At 39.9% G+C, this 23,924-nt stretch overlaps 1 protein-coding gene across 1 annotated transcript in view; it reads right to left on the bottom strand.

The window, feature by feature from the left end:
• Nucleotides 1-23,924, bottom strand: part of MYO3B (myosin IIIB) — a 388,457-nt gene that overhangs the window by 172,822 nt on the left and 191,711 nt on the right. Inside the window, exon 22 of the mRNA XM_027591480.2 lies at nucleotides 1,424-1,503. Coding sequence (XP_027447281.1) covers nucleotides 1,424-1,503 — 80 coding nt within the window. The remainder of the gene's footprint in view (nucleotides 1-1,423; nucleotides 1,504-23,924) is intronic.

Genomic DNA, 23,924 nt, shown 5'->3' with positions numbered 1-23,924 from the left:
ACTGAGGGTTGCTAGAGTGGTGGGGGTGGGAGGGATGGGGTGGCTGGGTGATAGACATTGGGGAGGGTATGTGCTGTGGTGAGCACTGTGAATTGTGCAAGACTGTTGAATCACAGATCTGTACCTCTGAAACAAATAATGCAATATATGTTAAGAAAAAAAAAAGAAGGAGATAGCAGGAGGGGAAGAATGAAGGGGGGGGAAATCGGAGGGGGAGACGAACCATGAGAGACGATGGACTCTGAAAAACAAACTGAGGGTTCTAGAGGGGAGGGGGTGGGGGGATGGGTTAGCCTGGTGATGGGTATTAAAGAGGGCACGTTCTGCGTGGAGCACTGGGTGTTATGCACAAACAATGAATCATGGAACACTACATCACAAACTAATGATGTAATGTATGGTGATTAACATAACATTAAAAAATTTAAAAAAATATTTTACAGTGGAATATTTATTAACCCTTCTAACATTCCCTTTGCACAGACAAGCATAGCCCTCATTTTTCAGAGAGCAAAGAAGAATGAGAGGAAATGGTTTGGTTTCTTTTCTCCCTACTGACTCCACTTGGTCCCTGTCATCCTCCTCTGTAGGTTGGTGACAGCCTCAAGGAAAAGTGCTTTATCTCTTCTAGATAGACTTTACTTTCAAGTGTCATTATTCTGTATCCTAAGTGGTCTTTCTGAGAATCACATGAAGGGGTCCAGAATATGCCACAGTGGCATAGGTATTATTTTGAGTTGAAGACATTTGAGAATCAACAGTTACAAGAAGAGGCTTTTTCTGAACTCCCCTTATCTGGCTGAAAACAGGGCCTCTCAAAATCATCCCCCTGTCATAAATCTCCTCCCTGGCAGTTTCACAACCTGCCATGGAAGATTGACTCCTATCACCAGAGATGAGAAACGAGCACTGGGATAAGAAATTGCCTAAACAGACACTGTCACAAAACTATCAAACCCCCCATCTGTTCCCCTAAGGAACCGCTTGTTTTTCCCAAAGTCATTTGTTCTCCCACAAGTGCCCTTCTCCCCCACCTCCTACCTCATTCATCCCCTTTTAAGATGGCATATGGCCTCAAATTCTAACTAACCCCCTCTTCAGTCACTTTTTTGAGTGAGTTCCTGTATGTATATAATTAAAATTTGTTTTTTCTTTTGTTAATCTTTCAGGTTGAGTTTAATTCAGTCCCCTAAGAACTAAAGTTAAGAGGGTAGAGGAAACATTTTCTTCCGTAACACAGCATTGTAAGGATTCCATGATGTTGTTTCAAATTTCCGAACCCGATTTCCTAAATGCTTTCCATCTCTTTACCAGATTTCCCTGGCAGTGGGCCAGATAAACTAAAGTTGCCTACTCTAGGATTATCCCCAAGGCAGGAGCACCCCATGGTCCACATTATTTTGAGTACAAACCTGCTACTCACCTTGGTTCTCCCAGCACTGAAATGGGGAGGCAAAGATCTTGAGGCTGCTGTTATCCTGGTTCTTGTCTGGGCCAAGTTACCTGAGCAAAAAAGACAAAAAAGTTAAAGTGAAGGAAAAGTTAAGGAATAGTATTATGAGTAATTTTTCCTTTTATGACCTTGTATTTTTATTAATTTTCCAAATGATCTGCTCTGAATATGAAAAATTTGGAAGAATTTGAATTTTGAAACTTTAATGATATAAATTATAAACAAATTATAATAATTTATAAATTATAATTTATTATACAAATTGAATTTATCTTAGTTTCATAAGCAAAAAGGAAAAAATAAAAAACTCTCCAATTCACTCAATAAACTAGCAATAGAAGGAAACTGCCACAACATAAAAAGGACATATGAAAAGCTCACAGCTAACATACTCAACAGTGAAAGATCAAAAGTTTTTTCCTCTAAGATCAGGAACAGGGCAAGGATGCTCACTCTCACCACTTGTATTCAACTAGCAGTCAAACTCAAGCACTTAGGCAAGAAAAAGAAATAAAAGACTTCCAAATTGTAAAGAAAGAAGTAAAATGATCTCTGTTCACAGGTGGCATGATCTTTTATGTAGAAAACCCTAAAGATCCTACCAAAAAAGCTGTTAGAACTAATAAATCAATTCAGCAAAATTGTAAGATATAAAATCAGCATTGAAAAATCAGTTTCATTTCTATGCACTAACAATGAAAATTTGAAAAGGAAATTAAGAAAATACTATTTACAATAGCATCAAAAAGAATAAAATACTTAGAAATTAACTTAACCAAGGAGGCAAAAGACTTGTACTTGGTGATACTTAGTGTTAAGTTAACTCAAGGGGTGGTTAGAGAGTTGGGTTCACATAGCATCTTAACAAAAGAACAATAAATGTCTAGGTAAGTGACAAAAGATCTTTGAGTTTTTAGGGGCAGTAAATTATGGGAAAGTAAATATATGAGGAAGCCAATGGAAGGTAAGGGCAAGTTAGTAAAGTTATACAGATTCCTCTGATGCTGTCTCTGGGCTGATAAGGGTCTAGAGTTGTCTCTGGTGATTAACTTCTGTCCTTCCTGGTAGAGAGGGGTGGGGAGGTACTTCTACAAATTTATATCTTGCTTTTATGTAAACAGGGGGAGGGCAGGGAGCTTTTCTTATATCTACTTCTTCTCAATTACCTTCAGCTCAAATAATCTTTATGCCAAAGTGGCATATTTTTGGGTGGCATATTCTGCTACCCTTTACTGTGTTCATGGATGAAAATATCTAATATTGACAAAATGTCCATGATACCCAAAAAGATCTATAGATTCAAAGTAATCCCATCAAAATCCTAATATTTTCACAGAAATATAAAAAACAACCCTAAAATTCATCTGGAACCACAAAGGATCCAAAGCTCCAAATGATCTTGAGAAGGAAAAGAAAAGCTGAAAGCTTCGTGCTTCCTGATTTCAAAATATATTATAAAGCAACAGTAATCAAAAGAGTATTGTCCTGGTATAAGGACAAACATATATACCAATGGAACAGAATAGAGAGCCAGAAATAAATCTATGCATATATGGTCAAATAATATTTAAGATGGGTATCAAGATTATACAATGAGGAAAGGGTGGTCTCTTCAACAAACTGTATTTGGAAAACTTGATATCCATACGCAAAAAAATGAAACTGGACCCCTATCTTACACAAAATTCAATTCCTACTGGATTAAAGACTTAAATGTAAGACCTGAAACTATAAAACTCCTAGAAAAAAACAGGGGGAAAGTTTCATAACATTGATCTTAGCAGTGATTTCTTGGATAGGATATCAAAAGCACAGGCAATAAAAGCAAAAATAGACAAGTGGGTTTACATCAAATCAAAAGCTTCTGCACAGGAAAGGAAACAATCAACAGAGGGAAAAGGCAACCTACAGAATGGGAGAAAATATTTGCAGACCATGTAAGGGGTTAATTTCCAAGATCTATAAGGAACTCCTACAACTGTACAGCAAAATATAAAATAACATAACCTGATTTAAAAATAGGCAAAGGTTGGCTCAGCTGGTTAGGCGTCTGACTCTTGATTTCAGCTCAGGGCATGATCTCAGGGTTGTGGGATTGAGCCCCACGTTGGGCTCCACACTCAGTGGGGAGTCTGCTTGGGATTCTCTCTCTCCCTCTGCCCCTCCTCCCTGTGTGTGCACATGCATGCTCTCTCTCCAAAATAAATAAATAAATCTTGAAAAAAATATAAAAAGAATAAAAAAATTAAAATGGGCAAAGGACTTGAATAGGCATTTTTCCAAAGAGGACATAAAAATGGCCAACAGCTATATAAAAGATGCTCAACATCACTAAGAATCAGGGAAATGCATATCAAAACCACAACGAGATATCACTTTATACTGTTAGGATGGTCATTATATAAAACAACAACAATAACAAGAGAAAATAACAAGTATTGGCAAGGATATGGAGAAACTAGAATCTTGGTGCACTCACTGCTAGTGGGAATATAAAGTGGTGCAGCCAATATGGAAACCAGTGTGGAGGTTCTTGAAAAAATTAAAAATAGAATACCATGTGATCCAACAATCCCACTTCTGGATATTTAGCCAAAACAACTGGAAACGGAATCGTGAAGAGGTATGTGCCTCCCATGTTCACTGCAGCATTATTCACAACAGCCAAGCAGTGAAAACTAAATATTCATCAGATAATGAATGGATACAGAAAATGTGGTATATACGTACAATGGAATATTATTCAGCCTTATAAAAGAAGGATGTCTTGCCATTTGAAACAACACAGATGAACCTGGGACATTATGCTAAGTGAAATAAGTCAGTCACAGACAAATACTGCATGATTCCACTTCTATGATATATCTAAAATAGATAAGCTCATAAAAGCAGAGAGTAGAATGTTGGTTGCCAGGGGCTGCGAGGACAGGGAAACGGGGAGTTGCTGTTCAATGGGTAGAGTTTCAGTAATGCAAGATGACAAAGTTCTAGAGATCTGATCTACAACAATGTGCATATAGTCAACGATACTGTACTATATACTTAAAAATGTGTTAGGAGTGAAGGTTTCATGTTACGTGTTTTTACCACAATAAGAAAAAACAATCTCCAACTAGGGCACTGTCAGTCTTTGAAAGAGACGAGTAAGCAAGAAAAAAGATGCTGGGAGTTTTCCCAAAAGAGAAATTGGGCAACAAAGAACCCCACTGTGAAGGTTTAAGACACAGAAACTGATTAGCAGATCTGGCAGTATGGGCCCCTCAGCACACAGGGAGAAAGCCCGCCAGGCAGTGAACCAGAGGACATAGAGAGCATGGGCAGTAGCCATTGAGTCCTGGGGACTGATGGCTTTTGCATTTTCCCCGGGGTGTGAACAAGTTCACTAGTATCTCAGAGCCCAAGTTTCCTTATCTATAAGATGAAGACAGTATTACCTCATTCTGAGAGTTGTTATGGGCATTCAATGAGGGTAATTCACGATAAGCACTGTCAACATGGGACTTGTTCAAGGTAAGTGCTCACTTCATATTAGCCAGCATTGATTATTATTAATAATATTAATATTATTATTTGCTATGAATAGTCCACCCACACAGGTCTCAAAACAGAGAGTAGAAGGCAGGAGAATACCAAGGAATCTTACTAATTTCCTACTGTGAGTACTGGTCAGTCAAAAAACTAATGAAAGAGGAGAAAAAATGATAAGGCAACCCCCACTTTGAACCTTCATGCCTTGGCCACTCTGATTCCCAATGCTTTTTACCTCTGAAGAAGCTGAGCGGCCTGTTCAGAAGCTCTTCTCCCCTCACCACCCACCCACCCTTAATCTCCTCTCCCATCCCTAGCCTCCCAAACTAAGTGCTTGAAGACTTCTGTTTGCTTTTTTACCTACGATGTCATTCGATTCTGTAGCAAAATAAAAAGTTGTCAATGAAAGGAAATGCTGCAATTTGTGCATATGCAAGACACTCAGGATTTCAAAGTTTTTAGCAAGTCTAGCACAAAAATGTCCAAATGTTTTCTCTGGCGATATCTTCAGAGGCTAAACTGTGATTAATAGCCCAGAAAGAACCCTTTGAAGCAGGATTGGTGACATCAAAGTCATAATCCAGGGGTGGCAGGAGCTTTATAATGAGTGGGAAGCATTTTAACACATTTCAAAGGATTTACAGCATGAATAAACAATAGACCTCAGCAGATGCACTGCACACACCTTTCAGTAACATAACCTATAAGAAGTTTCCATTTTAATTTAAATGTAAATACAGTGTTCACATTTGTTTCAAAGCATCCTCCCAGCTTCACCCCTAGACAGCCTCTTTGGCTAAGGATGCCTCACTGCCCCAGAGCACCCTCCTGTGCTTCCCGAAACTGTGACTACTGACGTGTGTTGTGAAGAGAAAATGGAAGTCAGAGGCATCTAACGGAATTTATATCCTATGTGGGAACTGGGTTAAGAAAGAATCTAAAATGGAGCTTACAATGATCCCACACAATTTCTCTGTTTCCAACTTAAAGAGAAAGAGACAAGTGGTCTGAACACAGAGCTGGAACTTTTAAACAATGGCAATTTCCTGCCTGCTTCAGAGCATTTCATCACTTGGAAAGTACCCAGGACCCATGATTTCATCTTCAGTTGCTTCTTAAGAATTGTCCAAAACGATGGTTGCTGTTTAAATAATCACGCACAGAATTCGGCTTCCCTCTGCTGCCCTCTCTGGGTTTACAGAATTTGTTGCAGGGTTCCCGTGGTGACTGCTAGGAGACATTTGTTTGGAAAATTTGCCTGTTTAAATTTTCCCTAACACAAGGAATAGGCTAATAAATCATAAGCTAATAAACTACTGCAAAGCAATGCTGAAATGTAAAAGTCTTATGTCAAATTGCTACTAAGAAAGAAGCTGCAGATAAAAAAATCAAATGTTTCAGTTCATCTATTACCAGAGTAAGTTATCTGAGTAGACCTGATTATTGAAACCATTGATCCAAGTCAGTCTGGATACTGAGAACCTAAACCACACCATACTGTCTACAGGAAAATGACCTTGTACCACCCCATTTCCATTAGCATGAATTTCTTTTTCCAGGCAATGGTTTGATTGTTCATTATAGGAACTCCCTGAAAGACCTAAGACCATCAATTCTTCAAAGGAAAATATCAACAGCCATTTACCCCTGAGGATTCTATGAATCCCTGGGCTCAAAAATCCTCACCTTGCTTTTTCCACCAATTGTAGACTTTTGTTCTGTGATCCTTACCCAACCCTTATCAAGCCCCCTCACTTTGAAAGATCCACCTTAAAAAAAACCTTTATCCCAATAAATTCTGACCCTGCTTTTCCTTCTCCCTGGACACTGCCAAAACTTTGAGAGGTGGTGGTCTCCGTTACTGTGGTAAGTAATGAACTCTGCTTTGTCTCATTAACAGGTTGTGTGGGTGATATTTACCAAGTCAGCGTGGGACAGACCAGGACTGGCGTGATCCCTGCCATGCCTGCAGTATTCTAATTTCAGTCACAACACCATAGTCATAAAAATACAAGGAGTCAAATTCAGTAGTTGTATAAAACATACCATAGTATTCTGTATGCAAAAAAGCTTGTTTTTATATACCTATCTATCCTAAATATAATAAGGATTTGTTTTAGATTTGATACACTGAGGTAACCTAAAACAGCTACAAAAAATATGAAACAGTTGTAGGAGGCCAAAAGAAAAAGTGTGTTGTTAGATTTTGTTCTGCAAGCTTTTTAACTTTCTACCCTGGCATTCTTCTATGGCTTTGAGTGTGAATATCAATAAATGGGCAGGAGGGAGGTGGGAGAGCTCCCAGCCCACTTAATCTCTCAAGAAAAGAACATTGATAATATATCGAATGGGGTGTAGTTTTGTGGAGGCAAAGTAACAAGAGTAAATAAAACACCAGCCTGCCCTCCCAGCTCTTTTATAGAAGATGCACACATAACAAATTCACTCTCTTTTCTGAGTGCACAACCTTTAACATGCACATGGATAATTCAAAGCCCAAAAGAAACCCCTCTCTCCTTCCTGTATTGACTTTTAATTGGCAGTTATCTGGCATCTTAGGAAGTTCTGCATAATTAACACCTCTGGACTATCTGCTTAGAAGGAAGCCAAACCAATGTTTTTGCTTTTTCTTCTTTTTCATTTAGAATGTGAACTACAGCTTTAAAGATTGGTGACCCACAGATTTCAAAATTGTAGAGCTGAGGAAAAACAGTAACTCCTTCTTTCCTCCTTTCAGCTTTAAAACTCATAAACAGGATGTCAGCCCACCAAACAACTGTACCGGATGATCAGAATTCAAGGAGGTAACAGGCTTCCCTTTCCTAACTTGGTCAAGTGGAGCAGAGGCTCTCTGTTTTCTGCATTTTATTGCCACCTTGGCTGAAGCTTCAGTTCAGTCTATCCTCAGGAAAGAATCTCCCCATTGGTAGAGCCATGTAAAGAAAAAAAAAAAGCTCTTAATATTTCCTGCCTTCCCTATATTTTCTGGGGCAGTTTGCTTGTAAATGACATGACATGTGTTCATAAAAGTACTGGAGCCTAGACTGTTGATATTTATCAAAGAAGACCTGACCCATTCAGAAAAAAATGAAATTCACATACACATATCTGTCAGAACCCACTCATCACTGACATGTGAGATTTGCTTATTCCAGCGTCAGAGCAACATCCCTATGCAGCAGAGCAGGTTTTAGTCCAACCAATGCTGGTCCTGGAAAAACTGTAATTTAGGCAAAGGATGTATTCAAGTTACACACACTCCTTGGCGCACTCCCATTTCTACTTCTGAAGGTGCACAGGGCTTTTTTTTTTTTCAAAGATTTATTTATTTATTTATTTGAAAGAGAGAGAATGAGAGAGAGAGCATATAAGAGGGGGGAGGGTCAGAGGGAGAAGCAGACTCCCCGCTGAGCAGGGAGCCCGATGCGGGACTCGATCCCGGGACTCCAGGATCATGAATCCCGGGACTCCAGGATCATGACCTCAGCCGAAGGCAGTCGCCCAACCAACTGAGCCACCCAGGCGCCCGTGCACATGGCTTTAATGCTGTATCTCCTCCCTACTCCAGCAGCCAGTTTCCCTATTTCCTCGACCAGGCGGTACAGACCTCCTCCATCAAACCTCCCCTATGTTCCAAATCTTCAGGTTACTATTCTCCTCTGACAACTAATCCAGATCTCATTTGTTCATGCATAGAGAAATGTATTACTTCACTCAGGTGAGATGTTTGCAGGATATGGAAAGCCTTCTAGGAACAAAACATTCACAGAATGAGTCTGCTGATGGAAATGCTGGGTACCTATAGACCATCCAGTGTCTGGGTAAGAGGACAGTTTCTTAGTAGAGGTGCTTTCAGTTAATGGTGCTCAAGTTATTCATGCTTTGAAATAAGACATTAAGGGCCCTCCATGGGTCTTCCAAAGATGAACAGAACACAGTTCTTCGTCTCAAGGGGAGGACAGCCCAGAGAAGCTGCTGGGGGAAGGGAGAAGACTGACATATAAACAATCCATTGCCTTGAAGTGGAAAGTGTTATAATAAACCTGAATAAAGTGACCTGAGAGGACAGAAGACTAAGTTTTCTTGCAAGAATGAGAAAAAAAGCTGAAAAGTAGGCAATAAATGAGCTAGATCTTGAAGGATTTTCAGGAGTTTGACAGGAAGGGGAAAGGATTCTACCTGGAAGATGCAGAATGCTTAGTGAGAAGAGAGATCTTTAAAAGTTCCAGAGACTGGAGTGCCTGGCTGGCTCAGTTAGAAGAGCATGTGACTCTTGATCTTGGGGTCCATGAGTTAAAGCCCCATGTGGGGTGTAGAGATTACTTAAATAAATAAAAAACTAAAGATAAATAAATAAATTAATTAATAAAAATTCCAGAGATTTTCAGAGACCCTATACATCAAACTCCCCAAGAGCTTCTCATTTTTATTAGACATATAATAATAGCAAAAACTATTTATTTATTTTTAAATTTTTATTGTTATGTTAATCACCATACATTACATCATTAGCTTTTGATGAAGTGTTCCATGATTCGTTGTTTGTGCATAACACCCAGTGCTCCATGCAGAATGTGCCCTCTTTAATACCCATCACCAGGCTAACCCATCCCCCAACCCCCCTCCCCTCTAGAACCCGCAGTTTGTTTTTCAGAGTCCATCGTCTCTCATGGTTCGTTTCCCCCTCCCTTCTTTCTTCCCCTTCCTGCTATCTTCTTCTTCTTTTTTTTTTCTTAACATATATTGCATTATTTGTTTCAGAGGTACAGATCTGTGATTCAACAGTCTTGCACAATTCACAGCGCTCACCATAGCACATACCCTCCCCAATGTCTATCACCCAGCCACCCCCTCCCTCCTACCCCCCACCACTCCAGCAACCCTCAAAATACTATTTGTTTTTTTACCCTTATAAGCATAAACACATTACTTGTCCCTCCTACCAATGAAAATACTAACTATAAAGGCAATTTCTGGGGAAAGAAAACATGGAAAAGGAAAGTTTTGCTAAGGCATCATAAGTCACTGAGACCATGGACAAAATCTTTGCTATTTTGCTCTTCCAGTGGCCTTCAGGTAGAGTCCTCAACCATTTGGCCAAAGTTGGATGGTCTGGATGTAAACCAGTAGGGTACAAGCACTAAGGAGATCAAAGTCTTGAGTAAAATCTCGAATGGATCAGGTAGTTTCACAGAGAAAAGTGACATTCCATATCTAAGACTAGAATCCTAAGTAAAATGCCCAGGCAGGAGAGAATAAGCTGATCACTGCAGATTTTAAAAGCCCCCTCTAGAAGTTCTGCTCAATACACCTTATCTGTTGATGATGAGTCTGTTGCATGAATTCTTTGTGTGAAGCACAATACTTGGGTTTCCTTGTGTTTTCAGTTAAGACCGTGAAAGCCACAGAGGGCTTCAGGAAATAAGATGCTGCTAACTCCCATTGTGCAGGATAACAACTGAGTGCTTGAAACTATAAATGCTTCTTTGGTTCTCCCTCCTCAGCATGGAAGCAATGAAAAGGATGCTAGACTTGAAAGTGAGAAATCCGGATTCTTATCCCAGGCCTGCCATTGACTTTAGATCATTCTACCCTCTGTGACTCACTTGTATGGTATGTCAAATGAGGAGTCTGAGGATATTAGTGGTCTTCTACTTGTATGCCATAGCATTCTGCCATGGCACCCACAGAGCAAACCCTTTGTGGCTACACAGCTTCATTTAGATCAATACCAGGCAATGTGGTGTTAAGAGGGGTAGAACCTTTTTGAGGGGAAACTACAAGAACTGTGTAATGTCGACCTGGTGCCAAAAAGAGACTGTATGACATCTGTGGCCAGGACATATAAGAAATTTACATGGGCTATAAATCAGAGAGCTGGTCAGGGCAATAAATGATATTGTTCAAAAAGCAACATCAGAGAAAATTATTTGCAAAAGATAGATCTGATAAAGGACTGTTATCCAAAATATACAAAGAATTCTTAAAATTCATTAAGAAAACAACCCAGTTGAAAAATGAACCAAAGATTTTTTTTTTCTTTAAAGTTTTTTTAGTAATCTCTATACCCAAGGTGGGGCTTAAACTCACAACCCTGAGATCAAGAGTTGCATGCTCTTCGGACTAAGCCAGCCAGGCACCCCAAAATGGACCAAAGATCTTAAAAGACACTTCACCTAAGAAGATACATGGATGACAAATAAGCATATGCAAAGATGCTCCACATCACATGTCAACAGGGAAACGCAAATTAGGATAACAATGAGGCACCACTACACGCCTATTAGAATAGCCAAAATCAAGAACTACTGACAACATCAAATGCTGGTAAAGATTTGGAGCAACAGGAATTCTCATTCATTGCCAGTAGGAATGCAAAATGGTACAGCCATCTTTTTTTTTTTTTTTTTTTTAAGTAGGCTCCATGCCCAGTGTGGAGCTCGAACTCAAAACTCTGAGATCAAGACCTGAGTTGAGATCAAGAGTTGGATACTTAACCATCTGAACCACCCAGGTGCCCCAGTATAGCCGTTTTTGGAAGAGAGTTTAGCAGTTTCTTACAAACGAAACATACTCTTAGCACACTAACATACTCTTAGTCCCACTCTTCAATATCTACCCAAAAGGATTGAAAACTTATGTCCACACAAAATCCTGTTACCAAAACTTGGAAGCAATCAAGATGTATTTCAGCAGGCGAACAGATAAATAAACTAAGGTACATCCAGACAATAGAAAAGAAAATGAACTAACAAGTCATGAAAAGCCTTGGAAGAATCTTAAATGCACATTACAAAGTGAAAGAAGCCAATCTGAGAAGGCTGCATATTATATGATTCCAACTACATGACAAAGATCAGGCTTGGGGAAGGGATGAATAGGCAGAGCACAGATGACTTTTATGGCTGTGAAAATACTCTGTATGATACCATAATGATGGAGACATGTCATTATACATTTGTCTAAACCCACAGAATGTACAACACCAAGTGTGAACCCTAATGTAAACTATGGACTTTGAGTAATAATGATATGTCAGTATAAGTTCATCCACTGTAACAAATGTACCACTCTGGTGGAAGATACTGATAATGAAGGAGGCTATGCATATGTGGGCAGGGGTTATATGGGAAATCTCTGTTCCTTCCCCTCAATTTTACTGTGAACTAACACTGCTCTTTAAAAGTTTTTTTTCTTTTTTTTAAAGCAACATCATGCTGACCAACAAACAAATGAATTAGAGTAACAATTGTGGATGCAAATTATAGTAAAAAAGATTGAATAATGTTAGGCTTCCATTCAGCTCTGAAATTCTACCTATGGTCGTAAAATCTTAAAAGAACCCTGAGGTGGGGGAAATAAGAAAGAACCAGATAAAGAAGATAGAACTAAAATCTGCACAACGTATTATTGTTTCGTAGCAGTTTAGTAGGGCAACAGAAGGAGGAGGGGGCGGTGATGATAGTGTGGCTTAGATAAATGGAGGAAGTGTAAATGATTTTTACCGAGACCTGAATATATAATTCGTCAACGCGCTCTTCACAGCTGATCACCCTAAGCAACTAGCAATGGTTCCGTTTCTGTGGTCTCTTTAGTTACTCCTCCTTTACTTTGCTATTGTGGCTACAGTGAGCTTATTCAGATCCCCAATTTTTACACCACTCTTCTTAGCACATGAGAGAGGGGACAGAAGTATAGGTTTTCCTCCCTCCCTACAATGTTTTCAAGATTAAGGAATTCAGTGTGCTTATCTTTAACATCTTCATAATACATATTCTCCTAGTAAAAAAAAAAAATCATGCTTCTTTCAGATTAGACATTAGTAAATACCCGCCATTTTGAAAAACTGGGTACTAATATGAATGCAGTCATCACTATGTAAATCTTTTTTCTACTGAGTCTCTGCAAGCATTGTTATCCCCAAGTCTATTTTTCACATTTGCCCACTATTTTGCTTTACTCCAAGGAATGACTATTCCATATCACCCAGCTCCTTTTTAAAAGGACCTAGTCTGAATATCCAGGTGCACATCTTTGAGAAAAACTACAGAATCCAGAAAATAAGGAGAGGCATACTGAGAAAGGCAACATTCTGCAGGAAACAAAACGTACAACATGCCTAATTGGTCAGCATTACTCATATCTAACTATACTGCCACAGGTTTTCTGAACATCCACACACCCCCATTTCTCTTTTATATATATGATTTTTATTTTTTTGTTGTTGTTATTACCAACTTATAAAATGGCAGTGCCCAGAAAGTTCTACTGAAACTTATATGCATCATGGTGTTCAAGGATAAAATTAATCTATTTTTCTTTCTTTCTTAAGCACAGGCATTGCCTTTTTGAGACCTTGGCCTTATGATACAGACCTTGGCCTTGTGATATAGCATACAAAATAACCCTTTGATTTCAAAAACTTTGTAAATTAAAGTCTTATCTTACATATGGGGGATGCCATAATTACTGATCTTTTTTTTAAAAGAACAGAACCTATACAGAATATAGGTCAGCAAAAAGATTATTCCTCTGATGAAGTAACTCTACAAGCATCACAACGCTGTGCTAATTCTAGAGGCTGCAGCTAGTCAGTGTACTTGTGTCTGAGTCCTTTCAAGTCAATATAAATATTCTACCTTTCATGGGTATTTTTGTTTAGGAATGATTCCTTATAGAGATTATAAGCCCTTCGAAGCCAGGCACTATGTATTTCTATTCTCAATCAAGGTTTAAATGTTTCTAGAGAATGTCTCATCAAAAAATATTTCTTTAGCACCTGCTAAAGACTTGCAAAGTGTCCTACAAATAGTAGATGCTAAAGAAAAATTGTTTACTGAAGATGCTCCAATGCACCAGAACATTTTAGATGATTTCTACCCTTGCCTTCTAGGGATGGATCATATCCACCATCTCCTGTCAAACTTCAGTATCACAGATTCTTCCTTCAATCATCCAAGAATGCCATGGCTCATTATCTTAAGGAGATAAGCAATTGACTGTGAACCATTTTGCAGAGTTATGTAGCACCATGGATGAGTAATGAATCTGAATGAAACAGATTTATGGCTTAAATGTTTCCAGAGAATGTCTCATCAAAGCTAAAGATGTTCCTTGATGTAACACTGAAAGCTACCCATGAATCTAATTAACACTGTCTTCCCATTGGAGTCTAAGCTCCATGAGGGAGGGCACTAGGTGTATTCTATTTACCACTCTATACCTAGTGGTCTATTTAGCAGAGAGTAAGCATTCAAATACATGGGAATGAATGAGTGAATAAGTTGTGCATTCAATTTTTATTTAACATTACATCCAACACTTTATAAGAGCAGGCCCTAGTTCATCTCACTTCCTTCCACGTAGCCTGACCTTCTTGCTGGTCTTTGTCCATGCCACGGTCCTTTCATATTTCAGACGCTTTGCTCAAGTTATTTGAGGTCTGGATTGCAGAGGTGAAGTAGTTAAGATTGTGAGTTCTGGGATCAAACCACCTGGGGTTTGTCTCAGCTCTGCCACTTACTGGTTAGGAGTGCTTGAATGAGTTATTTTCTTTGTATCTGGGTTTTATCATCCAGAGGGCTGGATAAATGTTTATTGAGCTTTGGGAACAAAGTGTTCTTATTAAATTTATAGTTAACAGTTTCAGTGGTGAGTATAGATGCAGATGTTGCTGGTATAGGGGATTTGATTAGAGCCACATGGAACCCCTAGAGGTCCTAGTTGGCCAAGGAGTTTTAGTCAAAGCCAAATAACTTGACTCAGTGGCAACCTCTTCAGCATACCTTTTGAGATTTACTAAAATGTTATTATTTAGAGATTAATCAGAGTTTTATAGAATATCCAATTTTCTACTGCCCAAGGCCTCATTAAATGTTGGGTTGGTTGACTAGAAAGGAAAGCAAACAAACTGAGGACTTAAGATTTGAGGGTTTATTTTATGCTGTTTATTTTCTTAAGATATTATTTTTAAAACACAGAAATCACAAACTCTCAACAGAAAGAAAGAAAAAAGAAAGGAATAAAGAAAGACCACAGTACTATGTAATATTATCCGTCTTTTTAAAAATGCATCAGAGATAAGGAAATAAATGTAGAAATCCACTTATCTTGCCCTATATTTGTAACTTAATTCCAGATCAGAAAAGAGTTAACAATTCTTAAATACTAACATTCACTGAATGTTTACAGGGTAGTAGATACTGTGCTAAGTGTGTGAAATGAGTTTTTAATGTGACAATCCTGTGAGCTGTGGCCCCAATCCACAAAGAAAGGAAACTGAGGCAGACAGTATTCAAGTTTCTTACCTGAGGTTGGGTATCAGCAGTGCAGAGCACTGAGCAGTCAACACCAAGAAAGTCCATCACCTGGGATGGCCTAATTTAAGATTTTGCAGTAGTTTCAGGTTTTTGATCATATCCAAGGCAGACCACTGAGTAACTGATGCCACTGCTGCCTGGCCAAACTGATTGAACCCAATTGATTTTAGATGATGTCTGGATTTTTTTGTCATTTACACACCAAACCAGGTCAACCACCCGGTGATCCCACTGATTACTAAGCAATCACCATTGTCGTGGCTAAGCCAAACCTAATCATCTGGAAAACAGCTGATTTGGTTTTTGTGTAACCTCAACTACCCTTGTGAAATGCAAAGAATGGAACGACTCTGCTAAATACAAACCTTAATAAAATCTAAGCGGTCCTCTCTCCACTTCCAGCTCTCAGGTTCAGTTCAGTGACATTTTATTCGGTTTACTGATGTCTCACATGTGCAAGCCAGTAAAGTTCACAATTGTTACTCCATACAGCTGTGGTTTACAGCTTTTCTTCGCACACAAGCTGGCACCACAGCAAAATGATTAACTTTTATATGCTTCTAACACATGGACCAGACTGTCAGAAGCTAGTCTTGTATTCTAAAGAGAAAAATACAGTTTCTATTAATATGACCCAAATTCCTGGGGAAAAAGTGTTAAACTGCGATCCATCTCTAAGTAGAGAGATTATAATTATAATGGTTTTGTTTCTAATTCATTTGATTTGCAGTGCCTGGAGTTATCTTTTAGTAAGGAAAGGAAGGAGGAGCGTTAAAATGACCTGAAAGCCCCATTATAAAGAGATTTTATAGTGGGATAAATTAATAAACTGTAAATGGCCTTGAGACTTTTTCTCCAATATGAGCTATGAAATAAAAGCAAAGAACCTTTCATCTTAAATGGGAACATATTTCTTTTCTATGAATGAGAAGGATGCTGGCTGAGAGAAGCAGAACTTACTTTTCTTGCATTTTTTGACCACTTGAAAAAAAAATCACAGCTGCCACATTTGTTATACTTGACAGGATCATTAAAGAAATAAAACAAAATGTCTCTAAATTGAACTGCCACTTTAGAATAAAATGTACATTCGCTGTCACATTTGGGAGCTATGAAAGAACTATTAAAATGTGTTGAGGAAAGATAGTGGATCTGATTCACAATAGATACTAACGTTCCCAGTATTAGAGCCATTATCGCAACTCATTATTGAGCTCAGTTTTTCCTTCTCAAGAACATAGCATCAACAGGGTCCCTTGAACTAAGAAAGGAACTTTTGGGAATGGATTTAAAACCCACATGACAAGGTTGCCCTGGAAAAGGAAGTCAGGGAGAAAATTCTCTGATCAGCATTGCCTCAGCGGGTCCCACTTGACTCCTGACCCTCAAGATGCTTTCCACAAAAAGCAGTTTCTTGGTTTTGGAAGCCCTGTATATAAGAGGCATCTCTTGGTATTTCTGCAATAAAGATATGTATTGGATTTTCGCAATCAGTATTCCCCACACTTTTTGACCCCGGGACTCTCTTATTCACCTCACACCTCTTCACATCCCACAAACCTTGTGCTTCATGAAACACATTTTGGGAAACACTGCTCTCACTACTGACAATATGGGAATATTTCTATCTCTGCCAACAGAGTCAAGAGAAATTTTTAAAAGCTTGTACTGGAACTTGGCAAATCCAGAAGAGCGATTTCTCTCATACACAGGAAAACAGTCTAATGTCAAATCTGGACACAATAAAATATTGTTTTATGAAGAGAGAAGACTTCATTTTCTTTGGGAGGATCAGCAAAAAGGGCTCTTTGTCATCTCTGCACTTCTCTTTAAAAGCAGGAATGAGGCACTTCTGTGGCCAGGACAGTGATTCATCAGAGCGACAGCTATTCAATATGGTAGCTACGGAACACATGGAATGTGGCCAGTCCAAATTAAGATATGCCATAAGTGTAAAATACCTACCAGATTTTGAGAACATAGTACAACAAAAAAAGTAAAATATTGCACTGGTAAGATTTATATTGATTACATGTTAAATGATACTATTTTTGATATATTGAGTAAAGATACATTATTAAAATTATTTCACCTTTACTTGTGCTATAGACTGAATGTTTATGTCCCTCCCCATTCATATGTTAAATCATAACCCCCAATGTGATGGTACACACATGCACCCAGAGCCTCCCGGGGTGACCGTGTTTCTGAGCAGGGAGGTGGGGCCTTTGAGAGGTTATGAGGGGATTCATGAAGGCAGAGCCCTCAGGAATGGATCAGTGCCCTCACAAAGGAGGCCCCAGAGAGCTCCCTTGACCCTTCCATCATATGAGGACACAGTAGAAAGGCTCTGTGAACCAGGAAATGGGCTCTCATCAGTCACTAAATGTGCTGGCACCTTGAGCCTTGGATTTTCCAGCCTCCAGAACTGTAAGAAATAAATTTCTGTTATAAGCCACCCAGTCTATGGTATTTTGTTATGGCAGCCTGAACAGACTAAGACAACCTGTTTCTTTTCACATTTTAAAATGTGATAATAGAACATTTTACATTACACTGGACAGCATGGTTCTCAGACCAACACACAAAAGAGGGCCCAGTGAAAGCTTTCAAATTCCAGACTGAAGGTTTGGGCTAGAGATTATTAGGGATTTGTCTGTTTAACCTTAAGGTTCCATCCCATTGGGGGAGGTTTTTCATGCAAACCCCTCAAGGTGCAGATGGGAAGCTGGTTCAGAGAATTAAATCTGAGGGATACAAAGTAGCAATCTATATCTAAGTCTCCCGACTTAACGGTCCAGGGCTCCTCACCCCACCACAGGTGATGGGGTAGAAGAAACTGAAGGTTGACTTTTAAAAAGGAAAGAAACACTTAAGGTGCTTATGTTTAAACACAAAGAAAACAGCACTTGGAAAATGCAAACTCAAAACCTAAAAGCATTCAGGGATAAGGGGGAAAAAACTAGAATTACAAGGGATGCTCTCTGCCCACCACCACCATACTACACAGGCATTTTGTCTTCTGCAAGGCTTTTGACTGAAAACCATTCACAAAGGGAGAGGTAAGAAGGTATAAAGTTCTCCAGGGGCTGTCCAGCTGTTGCCAGGAAGCTCTGCCTCCTCCTCCAGCCTGTCAAAAGGCAGAGGAGGATGCTGCCCCTCACGGAACCTCACAGAGGCAGCAGAGGTTCGGGCAGTCAGGTAAGGGATGGCCACACATCACCCACAGCCCCCAGGACGGTCACATTTCTGAGAAAATACATGAATCTCACGCTTCCTGGCACAGTCTATACTTTAATCCCATGTGTGCTGTTTGCTTCTGGGACAGCCCCCTCCCACCCACTCCAGCCGGAAGCGGGCTAGCAATCTATTTTAGATGCCAGATGTAACCGCAATTACACCTGCACTTCTCTGGTACCTGAGTCCAAACAGGGCTTCACACTTGTTCTTCTAGATTCAGATTATGGAATTCTAAGTGGAGTTCTTCTCTGAATTTCACAACTTGTGAACATAGATGTCTGATGACGGTGGGCTTCCAACAGACACCACAGATCACAGGGTGGTCCAGTATTTCTGACATGCTTCTAGTGCTCTCAGGACTACCAGGAAATTCTGGTCATAAATTGCACACCCTGCCTGAACAGACAGACTCTACTAAGCACCTCCTATGTGCCAGGGGCTTCGCTAGGAGTTGGAAAGAGGAGCTAACTAAATAGATAAAATCCTATCCTCATGGAATTTACATTCCAGTGGTGCAAGGAATTGGACCCAACCCAAAACTTCCTGGAGGAGGTGAGGCTAGGGCTGAGTTCTGGAGATTAAAGAAAAAAAAAGGATTCAGAGGCAGGAGAGGGGGAAGGATGGAAGGTGTGATATTGAGTGTGGGGGTGGGGGACAGACACAATTCCAGAAAGCGGAACACACGTGGGCAACGGTGTGGAGCTGTGAAGTACTGTGAACAGTCCCGACTACGTGTTCTCTATATACATAAAGCAGAAGGCACCCTCTCTGTTCTCATGGGGCTAACAGTCTTCTCAGGTAGACAAGATGGTTACATGGGCAGAATTGCATAGCTGGGTAGACCAAGCACCGAACTAAAATTCTGATGACAGATTGTTGGAGATGAAGAGCCCATGTAATTAACATTCGCTGTTTCTGTCACTCGTGAGTGACTTGCCCTATTCAGTGCCACTTGCACTATTCCTGAGACAAAAATCTGACTCTCATCCGCTCCAGGCTGGTGCTGGGGTGAATCCCCAGCTAGTGATGGAAACTGCCAGCCTCTTAGGGTCACATGTACAGAAAGCTTTGTGGCTCTCTGCTGTGCCTGGAGCATGAAATCAGCCTACTGAGGCATCCCAGTTCATTGGGGATAAACAAGAAACATATCTGCCTTTTCCTATCATTTCCCTCATCCACACTGACCCACCTTTCTGTGAGGAGGGCAGTTCTCTTAACCATATTTCTGCCCTAGTTCACAGATCTTTTAGATATTTTCTATTATTAAAGATTACTTTTGGTTTTAAAGATACATCCTTATTTGTTTTTAACTTTTGATATCATACCAATTCAAAGCTCTTTTTCCCATTCTCCCTTTCCCTTCAGACTGGATTGATGGCTTTATGGCTTGGGGGAGTCTTCTCTTTTCTCCAGACTAGTTCATCTGGTCAGCAGAAGGGAGAAAGGAAAAGGGAGAGAACAGAGCTCTCCTTCCTTGACTGGGTGAGGCTGCAAACACTCTCGAGATGGCAGGTCACAGCTGTCCTTGGGGTTTTTGGGGAAAGGTGGTGGCGCCCACAGGTCCCACAGGTAGGGGGCTCATAACGAACAGCTCCCTCAGCTATTAGTGATCTGTTATAGGTTGCATCGTATCCCCCCACCCAAATTCATATGTTCAAGTCCTAACCCCCAGTACCTCGGAATGTGACTGCATTTGGAGACAGGACCTCTAAAAGGTGATTAAAGTCAAATGGGTGAGCTCTAATCCAACATGACTGGTGTCCTCATAAAGAGAGGAGATTGGGACACACAATATACACACAGACCAAGGAATGACCATGTGAGAATACTGAAAAGGCAGCCAATCTACCAGCCCAGGAGAGAGGCGTCAGAAGAAATCAAACCTGCCAAAACTTTAATCTTGGACTTCTAGACTCCAGAACTGTGAGACAATAAACTTCTCTTGTTTAAGCCACTTTTTATTTGTGGTGCCTTGTTATGGCAGCCCTCGTAAATTAATACAGAGCCTTAAACTGGGAGTCAAGATCTGGATTTTAGCTTTAGTTGCTACCTTGCAGGAGTTACCAAGTTATTTAACAAACATTTATTGAGGACTCACTATGCACTGGGCATTGCTGTGGGTTCTGGGTATACCGTGGGGGCGGGGGGGGGGAAGACTGATAAGGTCTCTGCTCTCAAGAAGCTTACAGTTTATCATTGGGGATGAGGGAAGGAGGTGATACATAGACAGAGAGGGTAATGTTAGATCCCAATGGAGATAGTTAAACAGGGTAATGTAACAGACTGAGTGTGGAGGTGTGGGGCCACTCTCCACTGGGTGGACAGAGAAGATCTCTCTTTGGAGATGATATCTGAGCAGGATCCTGGATCACAAGATGGAGACAGATCTGTAAAGATCTGGAGAAAGAATTTTCCAGGCAGACTGAGCAGCTGGTTGCAGAGTCAGGAAAAGGCTTGGAATATCCGAGTAACAGAAGGAAGTCAGAAAGTGAGGGGTAAAGTTTGGGACAGAGAGAAGGGCAGGGATTGATCATGTTTGTAGAAAAGGAAAGGAGTTCGGATTTTTTTTTTTTTTAATATAGATATATTTATTTATTTTAGAGAGAGGGAGTGCATGAGCAGGAGGAGGGGGCAGAGGGAGAAAGAGAGGGGAAGCAAACTCTCTGCTGGGTGGGGAGCCCCACACGGAGCTCAATCTCAGGACCCTGAGATCACAACCTGAGCTAAAACCAAGAGCTGGACACTTAACCAAATGAACCACCCAGGCACCCCAGGAATTTTGGATTTTATTCTGGGTGTGATGAAGGGCCATCAGAGGCTTTAAGCAGGGGAGTGAGATGATCAGAGTTACATTTTTTAAAAGACTATAGTTTAGCTGTTAGGCTGTAAAAGGCAAGAGTAGAAATAGAATTTAGTCCAGAGGTTCAGGTGAGAGGAGCTGTAGATGCATCACCCCGCTCTCTGCTTTCTTTCGTCTTCACATGGCACTCTCCCTGTGTGTGTCTCTATGTCCAAATTTTCCTTTTTTATGAGGGCAGCAGTCATATTGGATTAGGGCCCACCTTGATGACTTCATTTTACCTTGCTTACCTCTGTAAAGACCTTATTTCTAAATAAAGTCACATTCTGAAGTATTGGGGCTTAGGACTCCAACATAGCTTTTCAGTGGTGGTGGTGGGGTGGGGGGGAACACAACTGAGCATGTAACAAGGAGTCAAAAAGATGGAAGACACTATGTTGATGAGAATGATCACATTAAGAGGGATAAACAGATGATGCAGAAGAGAAGAGGAATCACTTCATGATCAAAGTCCTTGTGAAAGTGAACGGGGAAGGAATCGAGAGGGCAGGTGCAGAGCTGGCCTGTAATGAGGGCCGCCGGCACAGTCCCGTCATTTAGAAGGAAGACAGAGATGGGAGCAGATACAGGTGGTTGGGTAGATTTGGTTCATCCATCATGTATTCAGTAAGCATAAACTGAATGGCTATTATATGCCAGGTAGGATACAGTAATGGACAAACCAGACAAAAATCCCTGCCATCTTGGAACTCGCATTATGGTGGAGGAAGGCAGACAACAAACAAGATAAATAACTGTATATGGTATATAAGGTAGTGATAAGTGCTAAAGAGAAAAATAAAACAGGAAATGGGAATATAAAATATTGAGTAGGTTGACATTTTAACAGGAAAAGCAGATTTTGATAAAAGACCTAAAGAAAATGAAGAAGCTAGCTATGGGTATGTCTTGGGGGAAAATATTCCAGATAGAGGGACTAGCAAGCACAGGGACACCTACATGAAACCTCCAGCTAACATCACACTTAATGGTGAAAGACTCAGTGCTATCCCCCCAAGATCAGGAACAAAGGAAGGATGTCTACCTTCTTACCACTTCTATTCAACATTATACTGGAAGTTCTAGCCAGTGAAATAAGGCAAGAAGAAGAAATAAAAAGCATAAGAATGGAAAGAAAAATAAATGTTCTTACTTATAGACAACAATGACTGTCTATGGTAGAAAATCCCTAGGAATCAAAAAAGCAAAAACAAAACTCCTACTGAGTTTAGCAAGGTTGTGGGAGGTAAGATCAATCTGCAAAAATCAATGGTATTTCTGTATGCTAGCTGGACAACTGAAAACAAACAAACAAAAAATGTATACTAGCCCCAAAAGTTGAAATACTTAGGTATAAATCTAACAAAACATGTGCAGGATCTATATGCAAAACAAAATACAGATGACCCTTGAACAACACACGGTTTGGGGTGCCAAACCCCTCCACGATCAAAAATCCACAAATAACTCTTGACTCCCCCAAAACTTACCTAGAATAAGCTACTGTTGACTGGAAGCCTTACTGAATAACATAAACAGTTGATTAACACATATTTTGTATGTTATATATATTATATACTATATTCTTAACAATCAAGTAAGCTAGAAAAAAAGAAAATGTTACTAAGAAAATCATAAGGAAAATACATTTACAGTACTGTACTATATTTATCAAAAAAGTCTGCATATAAGTGGACCCACCCAGTTCAAATGAACTATGTTGTTCAAGGGCCAACTGTACTGATTAAGAAATCAAATAAGATCCACAAGTAGACATACTGTGTTTGTGGATTGAAAGACTCAACATAATGAAGATGTCAATTCTTCCCAGACTGGTCTATAGATTTCATGCAGTTCCAATCAAAATCATAGCAGGATTTTGTATAGATATAGACAAACTACTTTTAAAATTTATATGGAAAGGCAAAGGAACTGAAATAGCCAAAACAATTTTGAAAGAGAAGAATAAAGCTGGAGGAATCGCACTACCTGTTTTAAGACTTACTATAAAGCTACAATAGTAAAGACAGTGTGGTATTGGTGAAGAATTAAATACACAGATCAATGAAACAGACCCACAGAAATATAACCATTGATTTTTGACAAATGCTAAAGCAATTCAATGAAGAAAAGACAACCATTTCAACAGTTTTCGAGCAACTGGACCTACTTATGGGAAAAAAAATGAACCTCAACCTCAGACCTCATAGAAAATTAACTCAAAATGGATGCTAGATCTAAATGCAGAATGCAGAAATATTTACTGAGCATCTACTCATACATGGCTCCACACACATGGGGTGCACCCTGGTTCTCAGTCAGTCCTTGACACCCCCACACAAGTTTTCCTTTCTCACCCTACAATTGTTCTCTCCAGGAGCCTGTCCTGCCCACTCACAGTGTTTCAGATTGGCATCAGAAGCCCACCCTTGGCTCAGTAGACTGCCATCATTTATCCACCTTGCTTCCTTCTCTCTGCCCTGAGTCCTTTCCTCATATCCTAGTCACTTAATTTTCCCACTGCCTTCCTCTCCTTTCCAGTGCT

Source organism: Zalophus californianus, chromosome 3 (assembly GCF_009762305.2).
Source record: "Zalophus californianus isolate mZalCal1 chromosome 3, mZalCal1.pri.v2, whole genome shotgun sequence".
Classification (NCBI taxonomy): domain Eukaryota; kingdom Metazoa; phylum Chordata; class Mammalia; order Carnivora; family Otariidae; genus Zalophus; species Zalophus californianus.
This window is presented reverse-complemented; position numbering and strand designations above follow the sequence as displayed.